Genomic DNA, 15,477 nt, shown 5'->3' on the forward strand with positions numbered 1-15,477 from the left:
GTGACTGATTGCAGTGTTTTACTATACAGACACTATACTACTACTACAAATCTATGACTAAAACGCCCTTGTTTGCATGACAACTACTTTCCATCCACAATTAAAATTGTTCGATGAATGATCTATGACCTGGATCAAGTGGCTGGACCCATTTTCATTAAAGACGCATTATTAGTTGTTTACAAATATTTTTGGCAAATTATAGGTCCATCAGTCACAAATGAAATTTCCATGCACTCTAACTTTATTACTAACAGCACAAGTTATTTCAAGTATTCAATTATAAGACAATGGCTGTTTTAGACTAATTGAGGCCAGAATAACAGGAGTAATTGTCATGGAGGAAGAGGGTATCAGCATGAAGTGGACTGATAACTAGCTCTATGTTTTCCAACTCCAGCCATGATACAAGAGGCCATTTATGCCATGTGAGGCAGCACTCTATGTAGTAGGAAGACACCTCCTCCCATTCAAGCTGTAGTCTGGTGGTCACACACTGCCCCACATAGAACAACAACAGATCACCAGGAAGTTAAACCAACTGGTGCCTGTGGTGTAAACGTGCTGTGAATATAGGACAGTGGGTAGCTGTTCTTCCTGTTGATGTTATTAACACAATGATAATCAGTAAATAACTGCCAGGTGCCTTTCTTTCTCTGTAATAACACCAGTTTTCTATGCTGTTGATTGGCTTCTTAATGCGTGCCCCATGCAGGCATCTTACTAGTTTACTGTTCAGATGCCTGACTCTTAAGAAGTCAACCAGCAGGATCCATCGGAACTGGCACAGGTGAACATTATTGGCCTGCTGCCACCGATCCACAGGTCCTGGATTGCCCGCCACGTCTCAGGAGAGATTGATGATCCAATGTTCTCCAGTGTTGTTTATTTTCCCAGGAGAGGGTCATTTAAGCTCCCTCTCTCATATGCTGACTCCTCATGTTTTGAAAGACTCCCCAGGGGAGAGTCATGTCCAGGTGGACATTTTCATTGGCGGTACCATTGTCTGTTTCTTTCCCTGAGATCTGACAAGCTTCTCAATGGAGGCAGTTTTCCGGATGTATCTTTCTGTGGTGCTGACAAATGGCTCTTCCCCTGGTGTTTGGTAGGTCCCTCAGGTAAGGGTGGTGTCTGGAAACCCATTTCCAATGGTGTCAAGTCACAAATGATGTTCTGATGGTGGCAAGGGTAACTATCCAAGGTATAGGGAAGGAAGGGACCCTGTGTGTGGCCAGTGTGACCAAACCTCACTATCCCGTGTAAATGGATGGTCTTGGTGCACATCCTTTCCTCATTCAGCACCATGCATCATCATAGGAAATTGGGGCAAAGGGGAAAAACTACTCTCAAATATTGTTAAGTAAATCACTTAGTTTGTCTATTCCTCTGGTGTGAAATTTGAGATTAGTGTTCTAAACAAGGAATTGCATATCTGCCGCAAAAGCCCATAGTCACTCTCTCTATCTCCAGGCTATAGCTGGAAAGCACAAATTAACCAACTTAATTACTAACTAAAGTTATTTGCTATTCAACAATGAGGCAATGGCCATCTCTGAAAACCATCTTCAGAGGAGCTTAAAATATGTCATTGGTATATTTATTTAAACCATGCCCAATCTTTGCATGCTATCTCATATAGGCTGACTGTCATCTATCTGTGTAATGAATACTGATAGGCAAATCTAATGTAGTTTAACACAAAGACAATCTTTCTGACTTTTTTTGAAAGACCATGAAGATTGGTAATTTCTTCTAGATCTCGAAAGTTTTAAAGTGAAAGCCCATTCTTTTTCACAATGAGTTTATATTCTATTTAACTTTATGGTGTATATAGCTTGTATTCCCACAATAGCCTATTTTCACAGGGTGGTGTTGGCTAATTTGGCTCTAGTATGTAACAACAGTCTGTAACATTTAGTAACAGTCTGTAGTAGTGTCAGTAGTAGTACTAAGTAGCTAAAAGTAGTGTAGTAGCCTACTGTAGTAGGCTAGTAACAGTCTGTTGTATTTTAAAAGTTTATTTTAGGGTTTAGTATTTGCTGTCATCGGACCTGGGGGGCAGGCTATTCATATTCTCATCATATCGAACAAAAGACCACACCTGTGTTATCCCTAAACGCCGCTCTCCGTATATCATCAAACTACAACTCCCAAGATTCATTGCGAGGAGCTTGGGAAGCAGCTCTCGGCTTGCTCGTACGCGGAGCTGCTCCATTTGCACCCTACAGCGGGATTGGGAATGCGTCAAGCCGCTGGATAAGCATTTTTAAACAACGAGGAAACACTGCGTAGCATTTCTTTTCACTTTTATTTTTTAGACGGGATCTGTCAGCATGGGGAATGGCATCAATAAGGTAGGATTCTCATCTGTTGCACCCGACTAACGTTGCACACACACACACACACACACACACACACACACACACACACACACACACACACACACACACACACACACACACACACACACACACACACACACACACACACACACACACACACGAGTGTTCCTCGGTGTTTTAAATGTATAACTATCATCTTCAGTAGAGTCTTTGAGATTGATCAAAAAAAAGAGTTACGCTCATTAGTTTACCATGATTCAATAAGAGAAGACGTGAAACATAAACTTTTTAATTTAGCCTAAGTAGTCAAACTGTGAATATTAAGGATAACATGGTGATTGTTTTACCTGTTAGTTTGTTAATTATTCTAGTCACATGATATGTCGGATTTGAACCTATCATTTATAATTATCACTTCATATTGTCAGGGTGTCATTTGAGTCAGCTGTTTCCATTTCCCTCAGCTGCTGATCAATATCAATGATGCTTTGACCATGTCTGCTTCATGTTTACATACATCTCTGTCCTTATAGGTCCTGCCTGACTTGTACTTGGGGAATTTCAAAGGTTTGTCTAAGTGTTTTTTTTTTTTTTGATTATTGTTATTTTGATCTGGTTTTTGTATATGACAGCACATGCCCATTGTTTCTGTTCTTATTTGTTTGTGTCAGATGCAAGAGACCGAGAACAGTTAGCCAGAAACAACATCACACACATCCTGTCCATTCATGACAGTGCAGCTCCCATCCTCCAGGTGAGTTATACATATAACATATTTGCCCCTAGTGCACATCTTAAATGTCTCATTAATCATTTAAGCAGAAGGATTAAGAAAATGAGAAAGAACAGATCTGATTGGCTGAGCCCCCTCTTGGTGTATTAATACAGGGCACATAATTAGAGCTCTCACACAGTCCATAAACCGGTCTGTCAGGTTGGTCTGGAAGAGGTGCCATGCTGCCTCTTGAGCAAACAGTTGTCAGTTCCGAGTGAGTGAGTGAGTGAGTAAGTAGACAATAAGCAGGCGAGTTTCATACTCATGTGATAGTTGGAGTATCATGAAACATGCCAGTCAACAACAGTTGGTTCGGTGTGCTGAGATGTGTGCCTGCGTGGGTTTTAGAGTAGGTGGTTGTTCTTGCTTCAGCCAGTGTGGACTGTGCAGTGTTGATTCATAATGTAATTGATATCACTATTTTATTATTTATTTGTTTTCTAGGTTATTGATTTTGATGTAAAGTTTCTCTAGTAACTGCAAGTACAAAAGCAGCTTCTGTTCTCAGTTTTGTAATTTATAAAAAAAAAAGGGGCATGCACAGGCGTGATTACAAATCTGCTTAAAATGGCCTCCATTGTTCCACATATAATTGCACAGCCTGTGTTCACCATCAGCAACACACATAAAACCGTAAGAGCGTTGATGTCCAGGGTTGTTTATCACCTGCTGGTTTATCGATTTGCGTTAAATGCATCTGAGCAAGTGACTGCTGACAGGTAACTAGTAATACTTTGTCCCTCAGGAGATGACCTATCTCTGCATTTCAGCAGCTGACCTGCCCACACAAAACCTGTAAGTACCAAAATGTGCAGCACAGCAACACAACACAGAACAATGAGAGAGAGAGAGAGAGAGAGAGAGAGAGAGAGAGAGAGAGAGAGAGAGAGAGAGAGAGAGAGAGAGAGAGCGAGCACTGTGTGGGCGTCTGAGGTTCATTTTCTTCAAGCTTGTGTAAATGATATGCTTTCACAAGCTCATTATTTAACTGTGAACTTATTCTCTGAGTAGATCACAGTAACACGGCTGGATTCAGCTCTCGGTGCATGTTTTTTTTTTATATTAATGAGCACACAGCATGCACAAACACGCAGTTGTTTTTAAGTGGGAAACTGGGGAAGACAAATCAAGAAAGTCAAGGGCGGTGCATGTAAGGGACACCCTGGTTTAGACACATTCAAACACAAATCTTCTAAGGCCAAAGTCACATATCAGGCTGCCTTTTAACAGGAAGGAAGTCTTGCAGCTCAGTTCTGCAGTTTTAGCACTATGGTTGGTGCTATTTATACCTCCCCCATATACACACACTAACACACACACACACACACACACACGCACACACTTGCACATGGTCATTCACACACACACACACACACACACACACACACACACACACACACACACACACACACACACACACACACACACACACACACATGCACACTAATACCCTTGTCACCCTTACTGGCCCAAGGCCTCATACCTCTTAGGTTCAGACTGTGAGGTGTTTGAAACCTGTTATGCAAAATAAGACACCAACTCTCTCAATTATGACATGAACACACCCTCATCCTGATCCATTCAGGATAAGAAACAAAAGGGTATGAAGTCAGCTGCAAAAAACATACACACGGTATGTACAAAAAAACCTCATGTTTACACAACCAATCCACGTTTAGATGCATGCAGGAGCTCTAAGGTGTCAGTGAGGACAAAATAACAGCACACCTCTGACAGCAATTCTTGCTGTGTTTTCATAATATTTTAACAAACTTTTTTGTGCTCCACAGGACTCAACACTTTAAACAAAGTATAATGTTCATGCACGAGTCCCGCCTCAAAGGAGAAGGCTGCCTCGTTCACTGGTGAGAGCAAGACTGCTTGTTGTGTCTTTACCTCAAAGCTGGAAGCAAGGTTTGCTCACAAAAACGAGAGATGCCGAAGTAGATAGCGTTCCTCCATCTATTTTATAATACAATTATAAACATGTTGCATATAAATGTGCACTTTATCTAGAGCTGGGAAATAAACTGAGATCAACCAAGTACAGCATGTGCACTCATGTATAACTGCTGCACAGAGGGGATTAAATGATAAGCAAAAGTCTATTCTTGAACTTCCCAAAACCGAGTACAGTAGCAAGCCTGACAACATTGTGTTTGTGTAGTGGGGTAGCTGACCATATGTTCACAAAGGAAAGTTGTATTTGGTTAGACAGAAGCTCTTCTCAGAAATACAGGGGAACAAGAGGCTAATTATAAGATCTGCACTGCCACATGTTTCTCTACCATATGTATTGACATATTGAATTTCATTCAGATATGTTGTGTGTAAGGTGTGTATGTATCACTTTCTACACCTCCCCCTTATAAGTCCCCTTATTCTACCTGTCCATCTGTCACTGTTTGTAGTCTGGATGGTATTGCCTGTGTCACCTATCTGGTTTTACACATTTAGGAAATGTTTACAGGTCACACAATATTTAGCTCTCTCGAAACTTGGGATGATGATGATGATGATGATGATAATGATAATAATAATAATAATAATAATAATAATAATAATAATAATAATAATAATAATACAAGTTTATTTAAAATAGCCTGTTACAAGGTGTTTCACAAGAGAAGAATTGTAAAAAATAAGACCTAATAATAAGAGCATTTCTGCAAGGGGAAATTCAGAAAACATGATGCTAATCATGTAGTATAACAGTTTAATTTCATGCATCATACCATTTGTCCATCCCTCTCTTCTTACAGTTTGGCAGGTGTGTCCCGCAGTGTCACCCTGGTGGTGGCTTACATCATGACGGTGACAAGACTGGGCTGGCAGGAGGCGCTGGCTGCGGTGAGGGTGGTCCGGCCCTGTGCTGGCCCCAACCTGGGCTTTCAGCGCCAGCTCCAGGAGTTTGAGGCTACTCAAGCTGATCAGGTTAGTCCTGCGAATTGAATGAGGATAAGATGGAGCACGAGAGAGAGATAGACATGTATATAGCTGTATAGAGACAGAGCAAAATCAGTATTTTGCATTTTGTCAAATTCTTTACATTGTCATCAAAGGACAATGCTTTTTTCTTTTCCTGTAGTTCAGAGAATGGCTACAGAAGGAATATAAGGACAGCCCCTTCAACGATGAGGCAGATCTACGTGACTTGCTTGCCAGGATGTCTAAAGTCAATGGTGAAATGGTGGAAAAATAGGCATCTACCCCAATTGGAGGTTTCTAATCAGATCTTTTGAATAAAGATATTTTCCTGCTCAGCCTGGAGGATTACACCAGTGTGTGATGCTACAGTATTCTGGACCTATCTGGAAGTCTAATGGGCTTTGGAGTGGCCTATTATCAGGATGTTTATCGCTGTTGGAGTGATCCTCTAGATGTCATAGATATGAACACTGGAAGAGACAATTAACATGCCCAGCACATGTATACATTTTTAGCTCTGGTTGATGTTTGTGGTACTGTTTTTTTTTTCTAATTTATGATTGTTGTGTTTTTTTTTTTTTGCCATTGTTTCATGATGATTTCAAATTGTGAAATAAAAGGAGTAAAGTCAAGCATTTTGTCGGTGGGCTGTCATATCGAAGGTGATAAGAACACACTGTGCTGTGTTTACGTCTCTGTTTCCTGGTTGTCTTCCTGTTTGTCTAATGTGCAAGGGAGGTCATGCATGGTGACATAGAACACACCAAGATCATGTTCTTTTATCACTCTTTCTTCTCAATTGTGCTTAGAGGCTATACAGCTATAAATAAAATTAAAAAAAGCATTATTTTCAGTATGTTGAGACATTGCATATAGTAGTCTTCGTTAGATAGCTGGGGATTCACATGGATAGCCACTGGAGGGCAGTAATACTAAAGTAGCCTAAAACACATATTTCAGATTCAACAATGTCTCTTCTGACGTTGGTTCCTCATGCCTCAATTCAATTTTTCCCCAATAGCAAAATCAAGTTCTATAGAAATTTCTAGTTAACAGTTGTCACTGGAAATTAGGTTGCACTTTGTAGGCTTTTAGAATAACAAAAAATATGTGGGGGGGTAGGGGTGGGGTGGGGGATATTTTTGTATTGGATTCCGTCCCGTTGCCTGCTCAGGGTGTCACTAGAGGGATTCCCCACCGCAGGGCTGCGTGGGCGCCGAGTTTCACGCTGAGTTTCACAGAAATGATCGCCTGATTGCTGCGCATCTCCACTTGAACTTTTCAGAGCACGAGAGGCTCCTCCCTGTAAACACAAATCAAGATATGATAACATTTAAGAATAGGACCCTGAGAGCTTCAAAACAGATTTCAGCGGGGAGAGCTCGCGTAATCAACGGTAAGCGGCAGCAGCTCCTTTTCAACGAATGACAGTCTAAATAATGGAAACTTTTACCAATTTACCCCAACTTAGAATTTCTGGTAGGCTCACTAAATAGCCTAAATTTTATTATTAAAGTTGAATTAATGTCCTACTTAACTGATGATATTAAGTTTCAACACTTGATAATATGTCTTATATTAGCATATATTCCACTATACACTGTATTGTGTTAAAACTATTGTATTTAAATTATAGCTAATGTTACATGACTTGTGTTTCTATGTATTTATTCATTTATTTTTTCTCTTTTCTTAATCATGTGTATGTTTTATACATGTGGGCACATGCATGTATATATGTATGTATAAGTGTGTATATATATATATATATATATATATATATATATATATGGATATGCACTATGATCAGTTACATCTAAACTGGTACTGGTGTAAAAAGGTTGAGAATTGTATCAAGCTTTTTAAAACACCAATCGATATTGACACAATAAAATCAAAAAAATAGTGATACTTAAAAAGTTTTAAGCTGAACCTAAAATCCTAATCAACTTTCTTCTCAAACTTATTTTCTCATGTGAATTTAAATGAGTGAACCTTACATTATAAAAAAAGTAGAATTTCACTTAACTTCGTCCCCTTACTGTGCCTACTGTTGCTTTATTCGAGTTGTTTCTTTGCAGAGATGAACCTAGATGAGGACAGTGGCGTGTCAGTCAACTGTGGCAACGGTAAACTGAGACAATGGCTGATTGATCAGATTGACAGCAGGGTATATCCTGGCCTGATTTGGGAAAATGACGAAAAAAGCATCTTTAGGATTCCATGGAAACATGCAGGAAAACAAGACTATAACAGAGACGAGGATGCTGCGCTCTTCAAGGTCAGACTATCCCATCTACCCTCTCACACTGACTGCACATGAAGCCTCTAACAGTAGCATTTTAAATAAACAACATATTGCTTATGAATTACCAACAAAATGTAGTACTTATTCTAAAAAGCAGATTTTGTTTACTTTTTTAAAACTTTTTTTTTAACATAGGTACGACTAAAGAGGAAGTGTAAATTACTCTATTCAATGATTGTTTCAGGCATGGGCATTATTTAAGGGAAAATATAAGGAAGGAGTCGACAAGCCAGATCCCCCCACATGGAAAACAAGACTACGCTGTGCTCTTAATAAAAGCAATGACTTTGATGAGTTAGTGGAAAGAAGCCAACTAGACATCTCAGACCCCTATAAAGTCTACAGAATCATTCCAGAAGCAGCCAAAAGAGGTAAGTGTATGTACATTTCATCCATCAAAAATGCTGTGAGAATTACATTTAGCCACCCATGATGTGACCGGTGAGTGACATAGATTATGGCTGGAATGTGATAATAAACTGTAAAATCTGAAGCCGTGCCATAGCAATGGCTCATTTGCATATCTGCATTTTACACACCATCTTCGACTATTGGCAACTTTTCACATACATATGCACCACTGCAGTAGTTTCTGATGAGGCAGGAAGCACAAAGGAAGCCAAAGCATGTACCAAAAAGGCCGTAGTGCTTTTTTTAGAGGGCTTCGGTTACTAAGCTCAGGGTGCACATAACACAACCAGGCGACCTCCAGCCTTGCATAACTAAGTCTCTGCCATCATACAACAGTTTCTGTCACACCAGAGCAGTTCTTGCTATCTGAGCTAACACATTGAAATCAACAAGATTCAGCCTCAGTCCTCTGTTGCACTTACTTTGCAATACACCCCGTCCCAAATCACCCTGTCACTTAAATGAAAAATAGCAGGACCTCACAAAACATGGATAAAACATATTCACACTTTGAACCTGCCAACATGAATTAGGTTAGTTAGGTTCACAGAATATTGTGTCTCATATACTCTCAGTTTATTGTTAGTCTGCACAATAAAGCAATGTTATGATCCTGGATTATTTTCAAAGATGTTAGTTCTGTTTTTTTGTGGGATGGAGATGCATAGTTTTCACAGCACAACATGGCCAATATTGTGGACCAATTATCTAACAAATGTATTTTTGGTTTTGTACATTTACAGGAATGAAAATGAGTGTAGAGGAGACACCATCACCTGTAAACGCCCTTGGCTATATTCCTCCATATACGTCTATGCACAACCAGGTCAGATTGATTTTGTGGCTGCTGCATGCTATAGACTGGTCCGGGCATATACATTAATCTGCAGCATTGCTGATTGCAAGTGTCTTGATTTAATGACATCTTCTCCGAGTGACCATCCTTCTGGTTCTTTCTCAGGTATCCGGCTATATGGTTTCTCAGGAGAGAAGGGACTGGAGGGATTACTCACCCCCAGAACAACAACCTCTTCCTCCTCCACATCACCATGGGCCACATGCAGAGCTGCAGTATGGTCAGTGCCACTACCCGTCACCTTTCAGTCGTACTTGGCCGGGGTCACACACAGAAAATGGTAAGATATGGCCAGGATTATAAAACTAGAGATAGAGGGAATAGATAGATTTAATCGTTGACTGTGCATGTAAGTATGACTGTATTGTTCACATATATTATGCAAATAATGGCATCAATTTTCAAACCCTAGCTGTGACACCCTTTTTATCAAACGAGAAGTTTGAGATGGAATAGTCACTTTACTGACTCTGAAAATGTAAAGAGAGTTCGTAATAACGCTTATATGTTTCATCGTGTAATGCTCTGATCCATCTATGAACTGAGCCTTTAACAGGTCCTAAGGTAGTATCATAGAATGTTCAAAATAGGGTAGTATCAGTGACTTGTAGGTTGTTGTTAGGTCATTTAAAATGTCAGTAGAATTTAAATTTGATCTTTAAGGTGGAAAAAACCACCACAAGTTTAGAGACAGTTGTGTCGCTAACTTTTTAGCTAGTTATGTTTGGGTGATAGATAAACCCCGTGGATGTAATCAGGTGAGGTAATTGGGAAGCACCAATTATAGTGGAAGACGACTCACTATTCATTTTAATAGTGTTAATCATTACTGCAATATCAAGGTAAAGAATTACCATATAAAGTAAGGGCTGGGCAATGTATCGATAGTATATCGACATCGATATATGAAGCTAGATATTGTTTTACATTTTTTATATCATAATGGATATGACACAAGTGTTGTTTTTTCCTGGTTATAAAGGCTACATTACAGTAAAGTGATGTCATTTTCTGAAATTACCAGACTGTTCAACTATATCATATTGAAAGGACATACTTGCATAATTCCCATGATGCTAATGCAGGTGCAGGCTGAAGAGATGGCAGAAGTAAAAGGGACTACTAATGCACTACTGATCAGTGGTCCGTGCAGCAAAACGTGCCAAATTTGTTTATGTGGAAGACCTGGTTGTTTGAGATTATTTTGATTATTATTTTTGTGCATGACTGAAATACATATTCCACTTCAAGAATAAAGAAAACCAATCCCTGCAAATAAGTGGCAGAATTCCCTTTGTCATTCAATACCCATTATTTATTTAATTTATTTTCAACAGGTTTTCAGCTCTCCTTCCACACCTACTTTTCAGAGTCCCAACCGTCCGTGTATTCAATCGACCAAAACAATGCCATAACAGGTAAAGAATCATCTAGGGCTCATTTAAAGACAAATGCACACAGATATTCACTCACATATTTGTTTACTAGTTTGAAAAGAAAAGAAACTATAGATAAGAAACTACAAACACTTTGTACAACACCTACTTACTTCCCCATTCTGAACTCAGAGCTGCAGGCCATGCAGGTAGTTTCTTTTTAATCTATCACATGATGATAGTTTTAAAAAAAAGGGTTAAAAAGATGCTTGGAATAATGAGAGAAGTGAGTAATACTCTGCATGCCAAGATTACGGAGAATTATGTTTTATTTAAGATTGACATTTCAGGGCCTCCATCTGATCCGGCTGGAAGGCTCAAATTGTTTTTTACAAGGATCCATCAGCTAAATGCTCGTCTCTTTCTTCCAGATTTCAGCCTGCATGTGTCCCTATACTACAGAGAGTCTTTGGTGAAGGAGGTTACCACCACCAGCCCAGAAGGTTGTCGGATCACCTCTCCTTCCTCCTCTTCTCCATCCTCTTCCTCCTCTTCTTCCCCATGCCCAGAGGACAAGCTTCACAGCGGGGCAGAGATGATTCTTTTTCCATTCCCGTACCCTGAGTCTCAGAGGCAGGGTGCTGAGATGCTTCCTAATGTACTGGAGAAGGGGGTGCTTCTGTGGATGACACCTGATGGCTTATACGCTAAGCGCCTCTGCCAGGGACGAGTGTACTGGGAAGGACCTCTGGCTCCATATATGGATAAACCCAACAAGCTGGAGAAGGAGCAGCCATGCAAACTGTTTGACACCCAGCAATTCCTTATTGGTAAGCACTAATATGTTTCTGTTGTGTTTTATTCAAATATTCAAACAATGGCAGAATGATGCCTGCGCAATATGATGCAGTTCAATACAATACTCCTGTAATTAAAAATACTTTTGTTAAGTTTATATTGTTAGAAAAGTAGTAATATAAAATAAAAGTACTCCATTACAAGTGAAAGTCCTGTGTTTAAAGGTGCAATATGTAAAATATTTACTGTATTTAAAAAAAAATGACCACAATGCCTCATCAGATATTAAGGAAACATGCAAGTTGAAATACTATGTTTTCTGACAACAATGCTAAAGTATAGTATTTTCTCCTTTTGAAATTTCCGTTCCATGACAGAATTTCTGTTTGTGTTTTGGCCTGTGTGTTGGTATCAACTGCTTATTTTGACAGCCGGGCCAGGTTGCCAGATATACCTGTAAAAACGCAAACCCATCGCGCTAGAGCTATAGTACAGCAATGGAAGCAGCGAACAAAAAAACAAGATCAACGGAGATAGATTAATTCAACCCGTGCTAAAAAAAAAAAAAAAACTCGCTTTTATATTTTTCTAAACGGTTGCATTATAACCAGAGACGAGGTAAAACACGGGTAAATATTGGAGATGCATTTAAAAGATGGAGACAGCTTAGAGCCTGAAAGGACACCGAGTTGACTATTTCCTCCTTAAAAGGTCAACACATTAAATTACATAGATTACTCAAATTAGTTACTCAAAATATTTTTAAACACAACCAGGGAAGTGATCCTGACTGGTGCTAACGCCGACATGCTAATACACGCTAACTGCTAACGTAGGATCCATAACACATGCCAGAAACCGCACGCAACATGCAATTTTACTTTGGCAAAACACCCCGTAGCCGGAATTGTTGGATTGGGACACAGTGTTCTCTACAGGTCGCGGCTTTGCAATGTATATAACCTTATGTTATGTTATTGTGGCTAACGTTACCATTGCCAGCTTCAAGGTTATGATATGTTGGACAGTAAGATGATTCCCACTTTCTTATGAACTGGCATGCAACCATAATGTGTAATGTATTGACTTACAGTGTAAAGACAAGCTGTATAACGGGTCTGGAAGTAGTAGTACCGACAACTTCCCCCTGCTGAAATTGCTCCCTCGCTACTGTTCAGTGGGCGTAGCCGACCAACAGTGCCCTGGGTACAGACGACCGTGAGGTTGCGGTCTTTTTAGCGGCTGTTGCAGTGACATTAAGCCGAGAAAAGGCGGCTGTCAGTTGGGCACAAAGCTTTTTAGCGGTCGTTGTTGTTACAGTTAGTCAATAAAAGGTAACTGTCAGCCGGGTACAGAGCTCCGCGAGAGCACAGGCTTTTATAACCGTCAACATAGCAGCATCGAGCAACTCCGCTGCGCTGTGGAGTAATGTGAGACGGCAATGTGAGACTAGCATCAAGCTAACATTGGCAGTGTGACGTTGGGTTTAGCGTTCTCAACCTGGCAACTCCCATGAACTTCGACGCTGGGGAGGAGGGGCCAGGGGAGATGTCTCTTTTCAGTATTTTGAATTTGGACTGCAGTAACCATTTTTAACGCTAGCTGTCAGTTTTACCTATTGGACCTTTAAGTTAAAGGTAAACTTTATTAATGCACATTTGCATGCATTTAACTTCTCCTCTGAGGTAAAGTGTTATCATGTATGCAGCAATTTGAACTACTTAATATACAGTTTTGTAGTTTGATCTATAGGGATACATCATGTTTTATAGGACAATCATATGTTTTGTGTGTAAAATATGAATCTGCAAAGTAACTAGTAATTTAAGCTGTCTGGTAAATGCAGTGTTGTCAAAAGCACATTCCTTACTAGTAAAATATAAGTATAAAGTGTAGCATGAATGGACTCCAGTAAAGTAAAATTGTACTGAAGTATTGTAATAAAGTAGGCTAAATGTACTTAGTTATTTTCCAGCACAGGTGTTGAGTCAAATTTAATGGTAATAAATGGTTAAAGCCAATAGTTTGAGGTACCATTGTATTATGTTTGTTCATATTGCAAGTAAGAGTCTAACATTTTGACCAAAAAAATAACAAATTACATGACTGAATCTGACTGTACACTGTATTGTGTAGATGCTCTTTGGTAATGGATGATAATGGATTTGGGTTTGATTGCTTATTAAACTCTTTAAGCGATTAGAATAAGTAATGCACTAATAACCATGCTGCTTCAGCTATTTACAGTATGATGATGGTTGTAGTCATGTTGATAATGACTGTGATGTTAATGATAGTGATGAAGAAAAGGCTACTGGTGCTTCAGCAGGGTAAGTCCCTCACAGTGTTGAGTAGCACTAAAAATCTATAGTCACATTCTCAACAAGGGGCCAAAGTGTGTGAAGTCCCCACCCACCTCCTGTGGTCCACCACACTATATGACAAGATGGAGTTTTCTATGCCAATTTACAATGACATTTCCATTATCCACATCAGTGGTTTCCAGAAAAGTCCCAATGATTAGGGAAATTGTTGTGTGACAGGTAGCACATAGTGGATTTGTTGCGGGTAATGGCCTCTCTTTTCTTGCTCCTCTTCTCCCAGAGCTTCAAGATTTTGCCCATAATGGCCGACATTTACCGAGACACCAGGTGGTGCTATGTTTTGGAGACGAGTACCCCGACCCCCAGCGCCCGAGGAAGATGATCACAGCACAGGTACACACACTACAAAGCTTTACCTAGTAATTGAAAACATTTTTTAAAGCTTAGGAGCTATTACATTCTCAGGTGGTGAAATATATTTTAATTATTTATCATTCTAACAACCTTATAATATGGTTGTTAGCAATACTTAATTTAAGACATTAGAGACTTCAATACTGTCTTACAACACAAAATGCATGTCAAAATTATATTAAGTCATTAAGGTAAGTTATTGAATTTACTGAATTTGATTCTTTGTTTACACATATTATACCATAAATGTGTGTAATTTCTGTGAAAACACCTTCTTAAATTTGCACTTACTACAAAACAAAGCTAAGGGCAGCTAAAGCAAGAACCCTATATCACGCTAGCAGTGAGTAGCTAAAACTAAAGCTAAACAGCTCCTACTAAGGCTAATTAGCTTAGCTATTTGAGTTCATGCAATTCAGTGTGGTTAAGCTACCATTAAATGTATTAAAATGTAAATAAATTAATTATATTGAATTCAATGAAAATATAAATAGTCGAGTCCAACAGACAGACAACTAGCAAAACAGAGATACATTTTTTTTATATTAATGGACTGTAAATAATCCCAATAAAGTAAATAAATGTATGAAAACTTATTCACAAGAATGCTGAAAGAAATATACATATTTTAGGTATTATGTAGGTTCTATGGTAATAAAAAAATTTGGGAAACTGAAAAGACATAAAATGAAGGCATTACAATCGTTGGTAGGCTACGCAGTAGCCTCTGCTAGCCACCAAACCATCTTTCTAGATCACTGCTTCTTTAGGTACTGCTCTCTTCCTTTGTAGGACACAATAGGATAATATGCTTCAGCAGTCACAGGCATATTTCATAGACCTAATTTCATTTTAGGTGGAGCCAGTGTTTGCCAGAAAACTGGTGTACTATTACCAGCAGAACAATGGCCACTACATGCGGGCTTTTGATCACATCCAGGAACA

The 15,477-nt window shown here is 39.3% G+C and overlaps 2 protein-coding genes across 2 annotated transcripts in view; both read left to right on the forward strand.

Moving 5' to 3' along the window:
* Nucleotides 1-2,164: 2,164 nt before the first annotated feature.
* dusp22b (dual specificity phosphatase 22b) lies at nt 2,165-6,677 on the forward strand. The gene is made up of 7 exons (XM_028592845.1): nt 2,165-2,354; nt 2,876-2,909; nt 3,014-3,096; nt 3,863-3,912; nt 4,908-4,982; nt 5,880-6,051; nt 6,206-6,677. The coding sequence occupies exons 1-7, from the start codon at nt 2,334-2,336 to the stop codon at nt 6,317-6,319; spliced, it is 549 nt and encodes a 182-aa protein (XP_028448646.1). The 5' UTR covers nt 2,165-2,333; the 3' UTR covers nt 6,320-6,677.
* Nucleotides 6,678-7,246: 569 nt separating this feature from the next.
* The window catches only part of irf4a (interferon regulatory factor 4a), a 9,987-nt gene continuing 1,756 nt past the window's right edge, over nt 7,247-15,477 (forward strand). The window contains exons 1-9 of the mRNA XM_028592844.1: nt 7,247-7,441; nt 8,127-8,326; nt 8,538-8,724; nt 9,508-9,590; nt 9,726-9,900; nt 10,958-11,038; nt 11,428-11,826; nt 14,399-14,511; nt 15,389-15,477. The exon at nt 15,389-15,477 is cut by the window's right edge and continues 1,756 nt beyond it. Coding sequence (XP_028448645.1) covers nt 7,369-7,441; nt 8,127-8,326; nt 8,538-8,724; nt 9,508-9,590; nt 9,726-9,900; nt 10,958-11,038; nt 11,428-11,826; nt 14,399-14,511; nt 15,389-15,477 — 1,400 coding nt within the window. The 5' untranslated portion in view covers nt 7,247-7,368. The remainder of the gene's footprint in view (nt 7,442-8,126; nt 8,327-8,537; nt 8,725-9,507; nt 9,591-9,725; nt 9,901-10,957; nt 11,039-11,427; nt 11,827-14,398; nt 14,512-15,388) is intronic.

This window comes from Perca flavescens, chromosome 12 (assembly GCF_004354835.1).
Source record: "Perca flavescens isolate YP-PL-M2 chromosome 12, PFLA_1.0, whole genome shotgun sequence".
NCBI lineage: Eukaryota > Metazoa > Chordata > Actinopteri > Perciformes > Percidae > Perca > Perca flavescens.

What these genes read in the sequence shown, in the direction of transcription:
- dusp22b (XM_028592845.1), top strand. Translation starts at nt 2,334, where the DNA reads ATGGGGAATGGCATCAATAAG. An exon ending in TGGGGAATGGCATCAATAAG is followed by an intron (nt 2,355 to 2,875) that starts GTAGGATTCTCA and finishes CTGTCCTTATAG; the next exon opens with GTCCTGCCTGACTTGTACTT. An exon ending in GTGCAGCTCCCATCCTCCAG is followed by an intron (nt 3,097 to 3,862) that starts GTGAGTTATACA and finishes TTTGTCCCTCAG; the next exon opens with GAGATGACCTATCTCTGCAT.